This window comes from Oreochromis niloticus, linkage group LG7, assembly GCF_001858045.2.
Source record: "Oreochromis niloticus isolate F11D_XX linkage group LG7, O_niloticus_UMD_NMBU, whole genome shotgun sequence".
NCBI classification, from domain to species: Eukaryota; Metazoa; Chordata; class Actinopteri; order Cichliformes; family Cichlidae; genus Oreochromis; species Oreochromis niloticus.
In genome coordinates, this window is record NC_031972.2 from 12,442,030 (window position 1) to 12,462,341 (window position 20,312).

Genomic DNA, 20,312 nt, shown 5'->3' on the forward strand with positions numbered 1-20,312 from the left:
CTCAGGAGGTAGAGCAGGTCATCTACTGGTTGGAAGGTTGGTGGTTTGATCCCTGTCTCCCACTAGTCTCCATGCCAAATATCCTTGGGTAGTTAGTAAGCACTTAAAGGCATAGATGATAGTGAGTGGGTGAATGTGGCATGTTGTGTAGAGGAGAGTAGAAAAATGCTATATAAGACTCACTCAATGTACATTTTCATGAAAATCAAAAGAAATTGGATTTTTAAAAGCACATAAAAAATAATAATCACTTCATGTCTGACGATGTTTGTGCAAAGTGTCGTTCAGATTGGCTCACCCATTAAGGAGGAGATAGGGTACATATATTACATGTACATATACAATTATAATAGGTTATACTCTGTAGTTTTTTTTGTTTGTTTGTTTTTCAGAGTTACAGGTATCATTGAAAGCTCACTTAAAACATAACCAGCAATTCAGTACAGCAAAGTAGCTTATTTGTCCATTGTGATCATAGATACTAGCATACCCTATATGGGCCACACGTCCTAATCTTTGAATCCATGCAGTCTGCCTTTCAAAATATTTTGAAGGAATGGGTTGTTCTAAAGAGCTCGCTGAATTTGAGTGTGGTACTGTAATAGGATTCCACCATTGTAACAAATTAGTTTCTTCAAGTTCTTCAAGAAATCAAGTTTCTTCCCTCCTAGATATCCTGCAATCAAGTGTAAATGGTATTTTTCAGTTTGGGAACCACAGAAACTGCCAAGTGTCAGAACACGTAAAGTTACAGAGCGAGGTCATTGAGTGACCGTTTAATTTTGATAACTCTTGCTATTACACTCTTATTGTTTCCACTGTAATCTCCATAATAAGATGTTATAAAAATGTAATATGTGTTTAAATACTGTAGATCAATAAATCTTTAAACGCCGATTATTCGTCTGTGTAATCAACAAACATCTGTTTCTTAATTTCTTTACATCGCGTGAGGTAGTGGGACATGCAGCATAATTTGGCAATAAATTATGGCTTGAATCAATAAACAGAAATGACTTGACTGATTTTTTTTTTTTTAATTTGTGTTGTACTGTAGGTTGTACAGCAGCATCGTCCTTTTACAGTGTTTATCTATGTTTACAAAGAACACATTACTGTAATTTCGTGTATTTTTGTGCCATTTTGTTAAAGTGTATCTTTGCAGTATATTTTGCGACTTGTTGCTGTAACAGTGTTACCAGTATCTTCTTCCCTCAACTGTCTCCCATCTCTAACATGTAATGTCCATTCACTTACACATTTCCATCCTCTTTCCTCCCGTGTCTCCAGGCGAGTGGTATCAAATTCACTCTTACTAATGACGACACTGAGAAATGAGAGTCAAATCAACGGCCATATATACATAGTGAATTGACTTTAATTGAAAATGTCTGTGTCATGCAGCTTTTTAACATTTACTCTTTGGTCCACATAAAGAAAAAAGTAGATTATGATTTTTTTTAAAGATTTTAACAGAGCAAAAATAATAAGTTCTCATAAGAGCTGTACAAGATTGTCCTAAAACAACCTGCCTGATTTCTTACAGCTACTGGTAGTATGGGACATTTAATTAAGACCAATAATTTCTTTTATCTTGTTCTTGGGAAATGGCTTATATGGCTTGTTTCACAAACCTGGACATGACAACTCAATACTTTATAAAGAAGAATGAAAAAACTTTGATGTAGTTTACGTTTACCTTACCTTTCTGCCAGGACACTGGCTGCACGTTATAATTCAACTTGTATTACAGCTCCATTACATTGAGACTGAGCTTAAATAAACATATTATGCTGTAGTTGCCTGGCTCTTTTCAGTTCAGTGACTTTGAGAATCCTCTGTTCCCTCTCTGTCATTCTACATATCTGCTGGTGTTGGATTCAAACAGAAAACAGATGATACAAATTATGTTCTTTGAAAACAGATTTTGTCTCATGTCACGGTTAATGGGCCTCTTTTAATACTCCATAAAGCATTAGGTCAGTCAGTCTTTCAACCAAGTTTAATTTATAAGCCATCAGCATCAACTTTATTTATTTTTTTCATTTTGTGTTAGCTAGGTTGTTGGTTTTCACCTGCTGTGGATATACAGGAAAGTTTTCATAGTCTCATTTATACCTGTTATTTTAACACGAAGAAGCATCTGTCTCTGCACTCGATCAAAAACTTTCTTCCACTTACTTCCTCTTCATGTCTATTCATGAGGACTCTGTCAGCTATTCTAAGAAGAGATAGTCCCCGATGATGGCTTTCCTTAACACTTCTTCCATCATCTTCTAACTAACTTAGCTGACTGATCCTTCTCCAAATTGATCTCTCAGCACTGGTTAACAGTCCCATTTCTACTGCCTTCCTTCCTGTTCTGTTTCACATCTGGCTGTATCGTCCTCAAGTAAAACAAAATTGCTCGTATACTCAAGAAACCAACACACAAACCCAATTATATATTTTGTGACTGGGCTTCTTGTTGTCACTGAAGCACTAAACAATGACTCATTCCCCTCAGTCTTCTTATAACTAGGTTTATGCTCTTTTAACACCGAGTCACCAGATGCTCTGAGTCTTTCCTACCAACTCTGTTGGGTCATTTCTTACTTGGTTGACCTTATTTCTTTGCCGTGTTAGACCACACTATGATTGTAGATAGTGATCCCTGCTCAGCTTTCCAGGAATGTCTTTGTGCTTAGACACAAACATCTCTGATGTAAGGACCACAAGTCTGAGACAACACAGTCCTGCATGTCTGCAATGTTAAGTTTAATCCACTTGTTATTTTTTACAGGTGCTTTACAGTAACAGTGACTAGTTCTCTTCTTACTGTGAAGGAGAAAAATCACAAAGCACTTTCCACACCTGCTTTGCATTTGCTGGAAAATGACAGAACTTCACCAAGTTATTACTGAGAAAATTGTGTCATATTTCAAAAAATTTAAACATATTGTCTCCACTATCTTACAACCAGGCATTCTATATATAACTCTCTCTCCCTCTGTCTCTTTCTGTGCACATGCTTTATTATTTTTTTAAGTTAGTAGTTTTGCTTTAGTTGAAAGTGCACATGCTTTTGTGCATGAGTAAACTGTGGTACAAAGCTCACTTTATATCTGTGTGTCATTTGCAAGACAACATGGACAATGGGTGTTTTTCTGTGTGTGCTTTTATGTTTTTTTCAGCTTACGTGGCTCAGAGGTGAAACTGCACTGGACTTTATGCATATGAGGCTGAAAAGGTTTAGGAGCACTAAATGGAAATATCTAAAGATGGGTTAAGGTGTGCCCAAAAGACTGCATTTAAAAGAAAAGAGAAAGAAGAATGTGGGATGAATGTAGCATCCAGCCAGTGTGGAAGTGACCAACTCAGATGTAATGTAAAGACACAGTTATCTGTTGGTTGGTGCTGAGCAAACAGACTAAAAAAACACAGCAGCCTATGATATTAGTCAGAGATGCTAATTTTGCTGCATTTTAACATAAATGTTAAAACCTCAAGTGGCTATTTGAGAAATTCTCATTTTTCCCCATTAGTTTCAGTTTTCAGTCCTGGAAGTCGCTGTTTGCTTTAATAAAATTAAGCTTCTTATATTTCAAGTCTTTTCAAGTCAGAAGTCTTGATGTTTGTGATAGTGGCTTCTTGAAATGTGGGCAGAAATATGTTCAGCTTCAAGCCTAAGCACCACTGACAAATAATGCTGTAATGATGGGTGGTTAAGTCATCGACTGCTGCCTGCTTCACTGCTTTAGTCATACAATTTGTATGACTGCGAGTAGAGTTTGTGTATAGCATGCGTTTTTATGGCACTGGTGCTTCTTGTGAAATTAACAGACATCCTCCTCCCACTCTTTCTCCATCTCTCTCTCTGTTTACGTGCAGAAAGAATACATGTTTCTCTCCATGGGGAGGGGAATTTTAATACTGAACATTGCCCTGAGTGTTTAAAAGTCTGTGTTTATGAACACTTTAGCAGCAAAAGGCATTCAATAACAAGTACCATTTTTAATGAGAAAAAACAGTCACTAATACAAAAAACTAAATAAATAACTGGGTATTGCACACATGTTGACCACTATGATACAGTATGATATGGTACACTGCTGACTCAATGTGTATTTTGAAGTGTGGTGTAAGCATGTGTGTGCATGCATATGCTCAAGAGATGCACATGTAGCTGAGTTGCTTATTCACATCAGAATGACGCATGTGGTTAAGGAGCCTGCTGAAGCTGTCCAGACAAGCTGCAAAAACACACGCACACACATATAGAGAGCAGAATGTGATGCTCCTGCAGTGGGATTATCAGGTAAACCTGTGAGTTCAATCTGCGGCTGGTGGTTAATACCTTCTAAAGAAGTTTGTAGCGGACGGCTCCATTCTGGATTGGCGTTGTGGCATGAAAATATGCGTGTTTGCAGCATGGAAGAGTCATCACAAAATCTGTAGTTAAGGCTCCAGACGTACAGATATTTGTTGTAGATTTAAAAGGCTATTTGCTATCCTGTTTGACTTCACGCATCTGGCTTGTAAGAGGAAATACTTGGCTTGTTGCACTGGGGACTGAAAGTAGGTGGTAAGAAAGACGATTAAAGGTTGTGAAGTGCAGCGGGGGCAGACAGGTTGTGGAAGGAAAAGCAATATGCTAATATGCTGCTGGACATTAATGGTAAAATGGTAAGAAATATTCACAGCTTTTTGCTCTGTCTATTTTTGTTTTTTTTAAGTGAGTGATTTATGCATTCTCAGTGCTGTCACTGTTTCTTCAACAGGTTTCAGCTACAGAAGAATGTGTAGGACCCATGAGATTGTCTCAAGAGCCAATTCAGGTAAGAGTAAGACAGCCCGTAGAGTCGTGTTCATATCTAATGTTTAAGAACAACTGATGAGTGCAGTTTATGGCACCAAATTTCCACCCCCATAAATATTATTCTAAGTGTAATTTAGTCTCCTAGATAAACAAAAAGGATTCAAGATGTACTATGAATTCCCAGTTTGTGTCCAGTTGGTATTTGTGAATGCGACTTCATTTAAACCAGGGAAAAATTACGAATACACTGCCTATGCTACTAATACCATTTATACTGCTTATAGTTTATATCACATTAAGACTTCTTCAGAAAAAATCATTCCATCTCCACTAAAGGACGAGAGTACTTTTGCAGATTGATTTTTACTTGTAAAGTGACTTTATCCAAAGTGTAGTTAACAGTATTTGCTGTGATAATGATTTACCTGACTAAAGTGGTTGAAGATAAATTTACTTTTTTTGATTTAAAGTAAAATAAGTTCTTAGCCACATAAACCCTGTTTGCCTTTTTAGTCCAAAATTTTCTTTTGTATGTCCCCGAAATAATATCTTCCATCCCTTGCGTTGCATTCATTCTTGAATCAGTGCTCTAAGACCTATTTGCTGTGACGTTTTCTGGCTATAGTTTGCCGTTTTAGATGACTATAACGCATCTTAAATACCTGTCTGTCCTCTGTAATGTCGGTCTAGCTAAGATTTCATCTTGCCTATCAAGAACTCGGGTAATATTGTGGGGTTAGGTAGGGTTGAGTCAGGGATTGTCTGTACTCATCCTCTGGTTAGGGATTAGGACGTGCTAACAAGATTTATCCTTATGTAACAGAGAAAGTAATAGCTCTCGGAGGTGACTAGCTGGTTAGGATGTAGGTATTACAAAGCATTCCTTATTCCAGCAGTTCTGCTACTTTATTAGCTGCTCGTTTATTGCTTTGATTTAATTTGCTTTGGTTTGAGCTGTGCTGCTTTGACCCATCTCCAGGGGTTTTTGAGTTCAGTTCAGCTCCCACTCCAGTGTTGTGATGTGAGAGGCCTGGCATGCCACTCGTGTTCATGCTGAGCTAAAGAATCCCACTCTATCCCTTCACCCTCCTCCTTATTTACCAAACCCAAAAGCACTATAGCTGAAATCTCTGGCAGCATGCAAGCAGGTGGTGGGACCGAGGGCTTTATTAAAAAGCCTTTTTCGACTTCATCTCATGGCCCATAAAACCCTAAAACTGCTCTTTTAGTTGTACGTCCAACCTTCTGCTGGATCCATGACCTGAGTCGCCCCTCCTCTACTTCACTCCTTCCACAGGAACAGAGAGATGAAAAGAGAGATAAAATGTTCTGCAGGAGAGAGTTATATATTGTGGGTTTTCCTTGACATTTACTATTACTGCCTGATGGCCCTGGAGAGTTTCAGATTTGCTACATACCTCCTCCGTCAGCTTATCTAATGCTTCATGTGGTTTCACTTGTTACACACATAATTAATAATGTAAAGTGCATAGTAATTATATCGCAGATGTACACGAAGGTTAATTCTGTTGTTGAAAACTTTTATCGCTTTGTATCTAAAAACTTTTAATGCCTTCGCTTTGTGTGTAAGCACAACTATGTAAACATGCAATTACAGTTGAAGCTGTTGCTCAAATAATTCATGTGTTCGTCAGCAGAATCCTTAATGGAAGGAAGTTTTACCATTGGTTTAGTAAAAATAAGAGCTTGTTAAATGTAAAAGCAATGTTTCTGTGTCTAATTAATCGTTGACAATTTTATATGTAAGTTAAAGGCATCACACCTTTGATTTACATCTAGTTTATCATGATATAATATGTTGAAAAACAGCTTACTCATAGAGCCTTTGTGTCCTCTAACTTTGACATAGATTTACTTGGTTATTTATTTTTCTGAAAGAAATAAGTCCTCAGACATTTATTTATTTATTGCAATTTTTTTCTTTTTAAAAGATTTTCCATTTGGATATTCAAAAAATGATCAAATCCAATTAAAATTGATGGCCATTAACCAAATCCTACCACAACCCTAACACTAGTTAGGTAAGCGGTGTTAGGATTTTGTGCTTATTATTTTTTGTTTTTCTTTAATTTATTAATTAATTTTTAAAACATGCTTATGGGAGGACATAAAATTGTACACTGCAAAATGTAATGAGTTTGTTTTAAACTGTTTAAACTGCAGTAGTGCAATTATCATCATTAAGTCATCTTAAAATGGGACTTTAAAGTCATTTGTAATATGTCAACATAAGTAGCAGAGCTAAAATATGCCAAAGTGAAAAGAAAAGAAAAACTCAATAAGGTTTTGACTGGAATGCTGACTGAAAGGTAATTTTTAATGAATTCATTACTTTATAATTATATTTGAAAAGCATGAAATCAGTGTTTTATTAACAGCTTGACCTAAACACTGTCTGCAAGTTTCAAACTAATTCTGGGATGTGTGTGTAGTGTGTATGTAGGATATGCTACCGAAGCCAGGAGGTACTCTGAAATATACACAATAAACTATGCAGGTTAGAGTTTTGACATCATTCATATGAAGGAAAAAAACATTTTTAAGTAACCTCCCCCCCCATATAGTGAGGAAAGTTGCTTTTGTTATAGTCATACATGATAGTCATCTTACACTCTCGTACTATCTAGCTCAGTCAAAACTGTTGTTAACTGCTATTTGAGCTGCTGTTCTGTCTTGTAATTACCTTGGATCTCAATAGGCATGCACACGTAGAGTTTCTTTCGAACCACACCTGGCAATTCTAATTTTTATCCCACATTTAAATACTGTATCACTGCACACTACAGTCTCCCTGTTCTGCATTTTTTATCACTTCTTTTTCTAATCTTTGGGGCAGTTTCCATCATATTCATCCAAATTCTGCAGAGCTTGTGACCTTGTAGTGACTTGCAGCTTCCCCCATTGAGCAAAGCAATGCCAGCGAAGATGGCTTAACCTGCTTGAGAACATGATAAAAAACCTCCCCTACTTTCTTCACATCCATTGGCTAAAATCCAGACTTTATAAAAATGCACATCCTGCAGTGCGGGCAGAGTCAGGACAGGGGAACAAGGGATGAAAATGCAGTGCAATCACAAAAAAGTTGATTGTTAAATTAAAATGCTGAAAGCTGAAAGAAAAGTCTTCATTGGCCAAGGTAGTTATCGCAGTGACATATCTGTTTGGGTGTCTCCCAGTGTTAAATGGCATCTGACTTGGGTGTGCAAACATGGCAGATTAACCTCTGAACTCTGAAAACGTGAGTCTGACCGCAGCAGCAACAGCAGCAGTCCAGGAGGATAAGCCTCTGTGCTAGCTGAACAGTGTTTTCATGCAAACTATGAAGGCTGTGACTAACTGTGTCATTTGGGTGGCTTGATAAGTTTAAAACTTAAATTGTATTTTAAGGGTATTGTAACCAGTTAATTGCATAAACATACATCCATTTACCATTAACAGTGAGTTGCATTTAGAGAGGCGTCTAGCTGTGGCAGATATGATGTTGGTGTGATGGAGTGCAGCCATGTGTTTAAATATGTTTGACTGTGTGTATATTAGATGGGAGTATTAAGACCAACGGCGCCTCCTATCAGGCTTGTCATTGGTGACATATTTGGGTGGCAGGTCAGAGATGTGTGCGGTCTGTGTTGTCCCAGGGTACGCTAGGTACTGTGTGTGTGGAATTTCACATGCTAGCACCATGGTTACACAAGCCAGCACAGGATCAAAGACTGTAGATCTTTCACAGGCACTCACAAATGGGAGCCCATTTTCTCCTCCTGTCCTCTCCTTCTGACATCGTCTTTTGGCATTCTCACCTCTTCTTTTTCATTTTCTATTGTTTCTGTCGCCACCTGTGAAGGACAGCATATGAACACTCTCAAATGCTCTCTGCCTGATTTTACTGTGGAGAATCATGACTTGGACTCTCTTCTGCTTATTTCACCCACTCACTCAATAGCTTTCCCCTCTCTCTGCCGTGCTTCCATGCACTCCGTCTGTCACTCTATCCTTTGTTGTCCTTAGAGGGAGTCAGGAGGTGATGCTGCTGCGAGGCAGAGCTGAGTACTGTTGATTCTGGCTGCAGCCCAGCTGCCTGCGTGTATATGTTGTGTTTCCTCACCACTGTACCAAAGGTGGTTGGTGTGTTCATGGTCAAAGCACAGTGTGGGATCAAAAACATGTCCTCACTCTGCAGGTTTCATGTCTGTCATGATTCTGTGCTGCTCAGTTTCAGCCAAAGCAGTAATTCACCTCTTGGAGAAGGCTTTACTATGACGTTTACATGATGGCGGTTATTCAGCTATTCATTTCATCCATTTTAAATTTCCCCAGTCAGAATCAGGGGGGGTGGACAGGCGGGTGGAGACTCTCCTAGCATGCTTTTAGCAAAAGATAGAGAGGCACCATGAACAGTTTGCCAGCTTATCTAAGGAAAGTCAAGCACACGGATGAGCACACACAATTTCCAATATTTCTCCCAAGCTGCGTGCGTGTCTTGGGACTCTGGGAGGAAATCCACAAATCGCCAGAGAGAAAATTAAAACTCAACCCAGAAAAAGCAACAGAGCTGAGACTGAAAATCAAGACTGATGACACAGTTGACCATTTTCCCGCTGTTTATTTTTCTCCGTTTTTGATTTTACTCACATCATTATACTAACTAAACAAGTAAAGGAGGTGGTAATACTATGTTTTACTTTACAGTTATGCAAGCTTTACAAATGAAGTTGGGGTTTTTAGCTTTTCGTTACATCCAGATAAACTTCCTGTTTTGTCAAGCCTACACGAACACTAAGGGAACATTATGTGCTAATTTCAAAATGAAAGCCATCACTAGAGACAAATGACCGATACATTCTTTTATATTACTTTCTCAGAAAGGTTAAAATTCGATTTCTGTACATCTATGAATATACTCCTTAGGGCTCATTATTAGACCTCAAGGGAACTAGCATTTCAGGGGCCAAACAGATAGATGTTCCCAAGCAAAGTCTCTCTAGGATCTTTGTTCTTCCCCGTGCCGAGAGGCTGTTTTTCTGATTTCCTCTTACGGTCCAAAAACATGCATGTTAGGGTAATTGGTGGTTCTAAAATTAGATGTAGGTGTGGATGTGAAAAGGCAGCCTCCATGTGTTTGTCCTGTGATGAACTGCCGACCTCTGTGGACTGTACCGTACATTTTGTTCCATGTCGCCTGTAAAAGGCTCTTGAGATAGACCCCAAGATTAAGATACAAAATTGTCACCATAGGTCCAAGACCAGTCCCTGCAGTGTGCAAACCACCAGATTATAAATACCCTGAAAGAAGGTACAGTGGTAGGACTTAAGAGGTTACTGCCCCCATGACAAGCCATAGCTAAAGCTATCCCTAAAGGTACAATAACACACTTATTTTATAAATAATGCATGTTAAAGGTAATAAATTATTTCTGTTTTTTTAACCGTTTCTCTATGTACTATCATGTTTAGTAGCCTTATAATATAATGATAATAATATATAGATTGTTCTTAGCAAAAGACAAGAAACAACCAGGCTGGATTTCATAAAATTTGCTGACATTTTAAGCACAGGCAAAGGAAGGAGCTGTTTTTGGTTCCAGTAAGAATAACATTAGGCAACGATCCTGATGCGAGCAGTATTTCGTGCTTTTTGGTTTCTTCATTAGGGTGGGGCCTCTCTGTTTGCCATTTGCATGTTCTACTTGTTTCTTCCCACAGTCCAAAGATATGCATGGTAGATTAAGTGGTGATTCGGAATTAAAACTGTGGATTTGAGCATAATAATTTTGCATTACGTCAACATGAGGCTGTTTAATTTTTCTTTCATGCAGCCAGTTACTTACTGACTCCATAAACAGTGCAGTATGTTAATCTGCAAAAAGGGAGGAGTGGATATAATTTAAGCCAGAATTTGTACCTGTTGCTATTCACTGATATATGTCAGTAGCCTCATTTGTCCTGTAACCTTGTGAAAAATGTAACCGGCACATAAAATGTTCTTGGTCTAGTGTTCTGAATAGTGTCCTGTCTGAGTAGTAGACAAAGTAAAATATCTATTTCATAATTATCCCAGCAATAGAAGCACTCTCTTACCCCCATGTCCATTTCCTCATCTCTCTCCAGGTCTTGCTCGTGTTTGCAAAGGAGGACAGCCAAAGTGATGCCTTCTGGTGGGCCTGTGACCGTGCTGGTTTCAGGTGCAACATTGCACGGACGCCCGAGTCTGCCGTTGAATGTTTCCTAGACAAGCACCATGAGATAATAATCATTGATGGACGTCACTCACGCTATTTTGAGCCTGAAGCTGTTTGCCGGTGAGTGAAGTCTTTGTGACCAGAGTCACTGGTTCTATAGTTTCTGTATTTTCTCTATTTTCACTTCAGTGGATGTTTGGGGAGTGTTTCCTCCCAGCAGCTGGGAGAAGACAATTTAGGAAGTAATTTGATGTTGTATTATATATTTAAGAGAATACTGATACTTCTTTCATGTTTGGAAACCATCTCCTTAAACTGAAAAAGAAAAAAATACTAGCAAAGAAATGATGTAACCAAATCCACATCTTCTTGCCCATAATCATGTGCAATATATAGATCAAACTACATCAGTCGAAAGTTATAGCAAGGAGCAGTGAGTACTGAAGCTCCTATAGCTTTGAGACACTGTTGTGAAGAACTGGTTGGTGCCATCTGGTGTTTGCTGATAGCAACACAGAAGTCTACAACTTGAAACCTGATGCACCAAGTTATATTTACAGATTTCTTAATTCAGTTTTTCTCCAAACGGAAGTACTAGATATTTGACATCCCAAGTTATAGGAAGCCATAGTTGAGCAGGCACTAAAGTGAGTCTGCACTTTGATGACATGAAATCAGTCAGAAGCCTGAAAAAGCTTTTTTTGCCCATTTGTCCAAAGTGAAAGCTGCTGGCAGCTTTTCAGAAATATATGCGACTGCGAAATGATCCCGTTCACTCTCAGTCCTGTGCCAGCTGTTAAATCCTTACTGGTCATAGAGTTAGGTGCATTTGTTTATTCATTTACTTATTTATTTACTGAGAACGTCCTGTAGTGTTGTGTTCTGGATACATTTCTATAATTTTCTTCTTTTAAATAACATTTCAACATGACTTTCAAGTTTTCAAGTCAGCTTATTCTTTGTTTTAATAAATAAATCGAAGCTGGATGTTCCTTCGATTTTTTGGCATCTATTTAAAGAAAAACTTTATTCCATGTTATTTTTAGCCAAGACAAGTGACTACTACTTATGTGTTTGATTTAGTTTTCCTGCAGACCTTTTAGTTATTGGCCTATAGTAAAAAGCTGTGCCCATATATTTTCTTGTGATTTATTTTAAGTGCTTCATTATTTCCCCAAGTAAAGGAACAGATCCATTTATCTCTCCTGTCTCCAGAATACCACAGTTTGGCAACTCCTCCCTGTTTCCTCCTTCGCTCCTTTCCTCAATGTATTTTTTTTTTTCCTTTTCCACCTCCCGTCCTTATCCACCGTGAGGATCTCTTCCATCATCCATTCCTTCTGTTCCTGCTTTCATTCTCTGACACTGCATACTCATTCCTCCTCCACCTCCAGGCCCCTTTCCCGTATGCTTTGCCAGTGGCCTGGCTTTGTGGCCAATCCTCTGAGGTATATGTTTGGTTTGGTGTTTCTGTGTAAAGCGCAGAAATGTTCTGTCCTCCTTTCGAGGCAATGACATCAACCCCCAAATCTGTCCACATGTTTGTCTTGTACATGGGTCCAAGCCACTTCTCCTGAACTCCTGCTGACTTTGTATCTGTATTTGTGTTATTTTCAGGATGATCCGTGCCACAAAGCCCTCTGAAAACACAGTTATTCTAGCTGTTGTGCCACAAAAGTAAGTCTGAGTTAATCTTTTTGTAAATTTTAATAATCTGTCTAATTATTAATTAATTAGAAAATTATTCACATAAGACTTTAAGGTCCTTAAGGCTCAACTTCAAAACAAAGCTGTTTACAGTATCCCATTAGTACAGATAGCTATGCCTTTGCATGGGGTAGTCTTTCAAAGGCATTTTATTTCACAATGTTTTGTTCATGTACAGCATTCCACTTTTTTTTTAACCAGAACCATTTTAAGCAACCATGAACTCTCCCAGGTTCATTTTTTTAACTAGACTTTTAATTTGAAAATCAGCACATCAACTTATTATTATTCAGCACTATTCCAAAAAAAAATGTTATCCTCAGAATATTTTCATATATTTTTATGTAATTCTCTTAAAATCCGCAAGGTCAACAGCAACTTGTTGAGGCAATGACATGTGGTTGGGCATATGGTTGGATTTTATTTTAGTCACATGGTAAACAGACACATTTTCAGTTGAGAGATGATGTTATAATTTAGTATTCTGTGTTCTGTTTAGCATCAAAACAGAAGACATTTCTATTAAAGAAGGATGGGTATTAACCAAACACAAGAACATGATTTATTTTTTTTTCAGTAATATGGCTTTGTTGTTGAAAATGTTCTTGTGTCCTCACCCCCAACCCCGTCATAGCAGATGGCTCCGCCCCACTGAGCCTGGTTCAGCCGGAGACTTCTTCCTGTTAAAAGGGAGTTTTTCTTTCCCACTGTCGCCAAGTGGTTGTTCATAGGGGGTTGTCAGATTGTTGTGATTTTCTCTGTATTATTATAGAGTCTTTACCTTACATTGTAAACTCCCTTGAAACAACTGTTGTTTTCATTTGGTGCTGTTCATTTTGAATGCAATCACTCACATAAAAAAAAGTTGACTGACTTTTGAGAGTTTAAACTGCACAGTTTTCCATTCATTGTTTGAGCAGACCACTCCAAACATGATTTTGAAAAATCAGATGGTAATCATTCTTTTTTGTCACTGTATAGACCGTCTGACCAAGAAGAGCCATCTGTTCTTCCTCTCCTCTGCGCTGGATTTAGCAGAGTACGTCCAACAACTTTTGCCTGTGCTTGTGACTTTGTTTATATCAGATGCAGCCCTCAGTGTGTTATGCTTGTTTCTCCTTGAGGCGTTTCATTGATCATCTAAAGATTTTAAACACTTAAACAGCAGCGTGTTGCCAGTTTTGAAAGAGGCACTTATTGTCCATGTTTTTTAATGGTGTAAAAATGACGTTGGATGTTTCAATACAATTTGCTACTGACTCATTCAATTTTTCCACCCCCCCCCCTTTCTCTCCTTCAAATGTCACTTAACCTTGTTTGGCCTCCAGAGGTTTGTGGAGAACAACAGTGTGTCAGCATGCTATAATGAGCTCATACAGATGGAGCATGGAGAGGTGCGCTGCCAGTTCAAACTCAGGTACAAGTGGAGGGCAAAGACACCTAGATCATATCATGCAATTATGTGAACATGCACAGACATATACTGTGTAAGTGTTCTTTGGTACTGAGTTTCCTAATTTTTAGTCTGGTGGCTTTATTCATCCACAGGGCTTGTAATTCCATCTTCACTGCCTTGGAGCACTGCCAAGAAGCTGTGGAGATCACCAGTGAGGACCACATAATACAGGTAGACATATTACACACCTTCCAATGCAGCAAAAGCTCAAACTTTGTCATGAAATCACAAAGCTAGTGATAGTCAGTATTTGTGTAATATCTGTGGCTCACATCCTCAAGCCCAGCCACCAAGCGCCAAACATGCCCTGATTTTTTTCTGGGCAAAACCTGATTGGCCACTAAAATGCCCGCTTAATTCTATTCATAGCAAAAAAAATGACTGTTATCAAGAATTGAAATGTAACATTTGAACCATGATTTCATGTTTACCCACTGAGCAATTAGTGAAAGTATGGTCGATGTAGTTGTTAATCCAAAAAAAACTGTTTATGACTTTAATACATCTACATGTAAATTATTTTTCTCTTAGTTGTTGCAGCAATTGTGAAATAAATAGAAATACAACAAAGCATCACATTTACACATTTACAGATTTTACATACATTAACAACAAAGTGCTACATAAAAAAATCAAGTCACCACAAAACAACATGTACCTCCTTATAGACAGATTATCTCATCGGGAAGAGATGATCAGGCAAATTTAGACATAAGAGGACAATAAGAAAAATATACAACTTTTTCTTTTACTTTTGTGGTTATTTCCCAGTACGTGAATCCAGCATTTGAACGGATGATGGGCTATCACAAAGGGGAATTGATTGGGAAAGAATTGACTGAACTTCCCAAGAGTGACAAGAACAGAGCTGATCTGCTGGACACCATCAACAACTGTATCAAAAAAGGAAAGGTCAGTCCTGTACCCATTCATCTCCATCCAACCTATCTGTGAGATCTGACAGCATTTCATACCCTAACTGGCCTGTCGTCTCTGAAGGAATGGCAGGGCATTTATTATGCCAGAAAGAAATCAGGGGACAGTATACAACAGCATGTGAGGATAACACCAGTCATCGGCCAAGGAGGGTAAGCCAAGTTAAACAAGCAAAAGTTGTTAGTGCACAGCTCCTAGAAAGAAATCTCTGATTCCTGTCCTCTTCCCACAGGAAAATTCGACATTTTGTAGCCATCAAGAGACCGCATATTGACAACAACAATCAGGTAGGTGAAATCATCATCTGATCGTTTACTCTGAAAAGTTTCCTTCCACCCAAGGCAGGGACAATCATTTCCATCTGTTTGTCACTAACACTGCGCAAAAAAGAAAAACCAAACTGAATTTTAGTATGGGTGAGGCATGGCTAATTCTTTAATAATATTGTACTTAGTGTAGAAGCTATTTAAATAAACCTTGGCACAGGAAAGGTCATTATACAAGGAGTGAAACAGGAGCTTTGGCAATAAAAACTAGAAGTTAAAGGTTTTAAGCAAATATTTACTCATTCAGGTACTTTGGGTAAAGATTTTAATGTGGGACACTCTTTCTTTGCTTACTTAGGGTTTTGGTTGGGTTTTGCTAAAGCCACAACTTTAAATCATTCAGTTCTAATATATTTATGTAGTGCCAAATCACAATAACAGTCACATCAAGGAGAATTCAACAGTTGGTCAACCACCTATGAGCAAGCAATTGGCAACAGTGGGAAGAAAAACTCCCTTTTAACAGGAAGAAACCTCCCAACCAGACTCAGAAAGGGGCAGCTGTCTGCTGCGACCAAGTTGGGGGTGAGGAGACAAGAACAATCTCAACAACAAAGTCATTTTGTTGAAAAAAAATCATATTCTTGTGTTTGGTTATTACCCATCCATAAAAGACAAATATTCAGCTCCTACATGCAGGTGCTTGTAGTTAAAAAAAAAAAAAAAGAAGAAGAAGAAGAAAAAGGGCAGCTACAAAATATTATTTGTGTTGTGGAGCTTAAACAAATGTCAAACTATCAGCAGCGCTAATACTGCAGTGCATTTTGGCCCAATCAAGTCTGGTGATGAAATATACCACAGAGTCCAAACTGCACTTAGTCACTGATTGCAAACTCTGCTGGCAGTTACATCTATATAAATGCTTCAAATGATCTGTAGGCTAAAGTGTCAGATTTACTTCAATACCTCAACAGAACATGTGGGCTCACAGGCTTCCAGCACTATTGAGCACCATGCACAGCTACTCTGAAGCAGGTGTCGCTACGCTCAGCTGGGTTCCCGGCCAATAACGTCATACTATGCTAAGCTACAACTAAGCACCAGGATCTCCCACTAAGGCCTAAGGAAGGCGAGCAGCCAGGCACCAAGGCTATTTATACCCTGGGCAAAGCTGAACAGGCACTAGGTTTAGCTCATTGCTCCTTTTCATCGTGTGTGCATAAGGTGAGTCAGCCACTGACATTTGACTGCCAAAGCCAAATGGCACTCATTCCTGCTTGTCGGGGCTGGGAATCCTTAGGCATGGCAGCGACTGATCCGATTCTAGTCATCCCCCACAACCTAAAATGTGCAGTGTCAAACTGGATGGTATTATCACAGTGTCATTTCTAGATTTTATTCATTTTTTACCACAAATTATCATAGTGAATTGATGCAAAGAAGCAACAAAGGCTTAGCATTTGATGGCGTTTTAGAACTAAATCATGACCCGAGGCATGTAGTACATCTTCACTGCGATTATCTATTTGACAACCCAAGGCCACAAAGGCCATTTCAGGATACCATTTATGTGACATTGGATCCTCACTTAAGATCTTTTCCTCTGAGCACTTAAAGCCCCACATTACTCCTCATCTTTTCCCACCCAGATGTTTGGCTGGAGACCATGGTTTCCGTTTCATTGTGTTGTTTAGTTAGCACTCCAGACTTACAGCAGGTTTTGGGTCAGTTTTGTTTGTCTTTCCCCTCATTATAATCTCAACTATTACAAGCTTTAGCCAAGCCAATTTAAAAGATGTTTAGATGTCTGCTTGTGCTTTGCAGCCCAAGAAGAACATTAAATTGTAGCCAGTTAAATCTGGAAACTTTGCATGTCATTAGACATGTTTACACTGTCTTAATCCTATTTACTCAGTATGAGACACACTCAATGCCTAATAGCAACTTTTAAGCAAAGGGGGTATAAAGAAAGATCAACTAGCCAATTCTATGAGATTGAAATGGATTTTAAAAATGACATGTAGCTGAAGTGTTCAAGGGATAGCTTTCATTGCTCCATAGCGAAATTATACTTTCCTAAATATGTAAAAATGATTTACAGTTATAGACAGTGTTTGTATACATGCATAAATGATTACATAAACATGCAGGTTGCGCTGTCAGCAAGTTGCATAGGTGCAGTGAGTCACTGGGTAAGGAAAATCTTCTTAACCTGATTAGAGGCTCTACCCATCCGAAGAACCTGAGTGTGACTAACAGGATGTACTGTGCAAATTGTTACCTGTATAAATATGCTGTATTAAATGTATGCATGCAAACACACATATTTATAGAGAGAGACAGACACAGGAAACAAGTTTAAAATACACAAAAGCTCATAGCCATGAGTTCTGCCTTTCCAAACATTTGTGAAAGAATGGGTCATTCTAAAGAGTTCACTGAATCATGTGTTGTAGTTACTGTAATAGAATGTGACAATGGTACTAGGTCAGTTCATGAAATTCCTTCCTTCCTAGATATTCCATAATCAACCTTAAGAGACATTATTGCAAAGTGGAAACATTTGGGAACCACAGCATCTGAGCCACAAAGTAGCAGACCATGTAAAGTTGCTGAGTGCAAAGAAGTGCACAGCGCAAAAAAAGTTTCCTTCGGTGTGCAGACTTCAGACTCCTTTAACATCAGCATGAAAACTGTGTACCAAGAGCTTCAGGGCATGGCCAGGCAACTCCCGTATGTGGTCTTAGCACAAAAAGAAAATAACAGAATAAGCTGTTTGGCATTGGCAGAGGACATTTTGCAAGTTCTTAATGGGCACAACCCACGTAATCAACTCTGTTGCTCAACCCACAGATGTATTTTACTTACAAGTGTGTCCATTTAAGAGGAAATAAACCGGTTTTCCAATGGAAATAAAATGTATTCCCAAGAAGCATTGTTACAAGAAAGAAATAATCCACCAAACACACATTTCTTAACCTTTTTTTAAAAAAATAAATGAATCTTTGATTTAGTGCATTGAAATGTATGTTACCGGTAGCTTGACTCAGAAGAACTGCATAAATATCACTAAATAAAGAATCAAACGCAATTAGCATACTGCTAGTGTCACTGTGCTTGAGCCTATAGTGTGTGCTAACATGCTAAGTAGTTACTAGTTTTTAATCTTTGAATTAAGAAGTGCTATGTCACTGACAGAGAGACAGGGTGGTTTTATATTTATTAAGATCTTATCCTGCAGACATACATTTTATGATATGCCGTTTTTACATATTACATAAATCCATTCTGATCAAATACGTTGGTAACACACTGGATCACTTTGTAGGCTATCTACTTTACTCAACGACTTTAATACTGTATTCATAACTGAATTCTCCAGTCATACATAAGTTGTATTCACAATGCTCTGTTATAGTAATACAAACCTGTATATTCCTTGCAGTTCTTTTGCCTAAATCAAGAATTTTGATAGACTGCTATATCTTAAAAATGATACAGACAGTTGAAATAAGATTGGAACAAATTCTTAAAAGTATAAAGAACGTTAAAATAAATCCAGCATTTTGCTTTAGCCCCAAATGCGTCTGATTATATCCATCACAGTAAATGCATATCCGATTAAAATCTAGGTTTTAATAGTCTCATGTTCTCTGTCTACCAGCTCCACAAGTTCAACAAGGAGGAGAGATACAGCGGGGAACATTCTCACTCAGGTATCTTACAACAATGTTGTTTTTTTTTCTTTTACAGTTCCTTTATCTCTTAATTGCAGAGGTGTATTTTATGGTTCTCGCAAGTAGAACTAATAGATAAATGTAGAATGTATTAGAATGATTTAGGATAGGCTCCATTTGGAGAAGGTAAATTACAGAGTGCTAAAACAGGGTTGATCGACAATGGTCTGACAATGAGAAAATAGGATGGATCATCTCAAACTGGTTTCTTAAATATGACAGTGAGTTCACTGTACTCAAATGCATCAGGCATTGTAACCTTGGTTCTCTGAGTGAGAGACTGTCACATATTCCGAGTGGAGAGATAGTCTCGATATGATAGAGAACTCCCATTTCACCGCATCCCAAAGGTATTCTATAACCAACCGTTTTACATCATGGATGTGTAGCCAACAAACATAAAGCAAATGCATGTGGAGCAGAATTTGTGAGGACTGTTTTCTGCACCTTGTTGAATCTTTGTCACAAAGAGTTAAAGCAGTTCTGAAGGAAAAAGGGGATCCAACCCAGTACTAGTAAAGTGTATCTAGTAAAGTGGCTGTTAAGTGTATTAAATTTAATTAAATCAAGTAGCTAAAGCAAAAGTATTATCTAAGCAGAATATATAAATGACACTGTTGGTTTAATAACTTTTGGTTCATTAATGTGTATGTCATTTTAATGTTGCACATGGAGATGATTTGAAGTATTTATATACTGCTGGGTAACCTTATTTCCAGTATTTATGACTGCAAACTGTTAAGTAGCTTTAGCTTTAAAATAAATGGGTGGAGTATAAAGTAAAACACTGTAAATGCAATGGAGTTGAAGCAGAACGCTGAATAACAGTAAAATTTAAACAAGCTACAAATACATTAAAACTGTACTCGAGCTAAGTCCTTGAGTAAATCTACTTTGTTAAATTCCGCTGTCCTATCCATCAGTGGATATTGTAAGGGCGTCACCAAAGTAAACAAGTCCACATTTGTTACTATTCTCAAAGATGAAATTACTTGATAGTATTACATGCATTACTTCCATCTGCAGAGTGCTATTCTCTACGGCACAGAGACAGAAGAAAAGATTCCATGGACGACCGATCGGTGAGCTCCCGTAGTAGTGACGGTAAGGATATTTAAAATGCGTTTTATGTTTTTGAGCCTCTGTTTAAATTGGTACAGCTCTAGTTTGCGCCACTCTAAAAGCACAAGCAGACATCTAAACATCTTTTCAATT

The 20,312-nt window shown here is 38.1% G+C and overlaps 1 protein-coding gene across 3 annotated transcripts in view; it reads left to right on the forward strand.

Moving 5' to 3' along the window:
* pde8b (phosphodiesterase 8B) overlaps positions 1-20,312 on the forward strand; it is a 50,897-nt gene that overhangs the window by 13,789 nt on the left and 16,796 nt on the right. For 2 of the 3 annotated variants that reach the window (XM_019360675.2, XM_025909056.1), the window contains exons 2-12: positions 4,761-4,817; positions 10,925-11,115; positions 12,613-12,672; positions 13,684-13,741; positions 14,031-14,119; positions 14,251-14,329; positions 14,930-15,070; positions 15,158-15,246; positions 15,327-15,381; positions 19,025-19,076; positions 20,124-20,201. In XM_019360675.2, the coding sequence (XP_019216220.1) occupies positions 4,761-4,817; positions 10,925-11,115; positions 12,613-12,672; positions 13,684-13,741; positions 14,031-14,119; positions 14,251-14,329; positions 14,930-15,070; positions 15,158-15,246; positions 15,327-15,381; positions 19,025-19,076; positions 20,124-20,201 (949 nt within the window). Of the gene's footprint in view, positions 1-3,900; positions 4,666-4,760; positions 4,818-10,924; positions 11,116-12,612; positions 12,673-13,683; positions 13,742-14,030; positions 14,120-14,250; positions 14,330-14,929; positions 15,071-15,157; positions 15,247-15,326; positions 15,382-19,024; positions 19,077-20,123; positions 20,202-20,312 lie in introns of those variants that run through there. The other variant, XM_005459699.4, reaches the window with a different exon arrangement.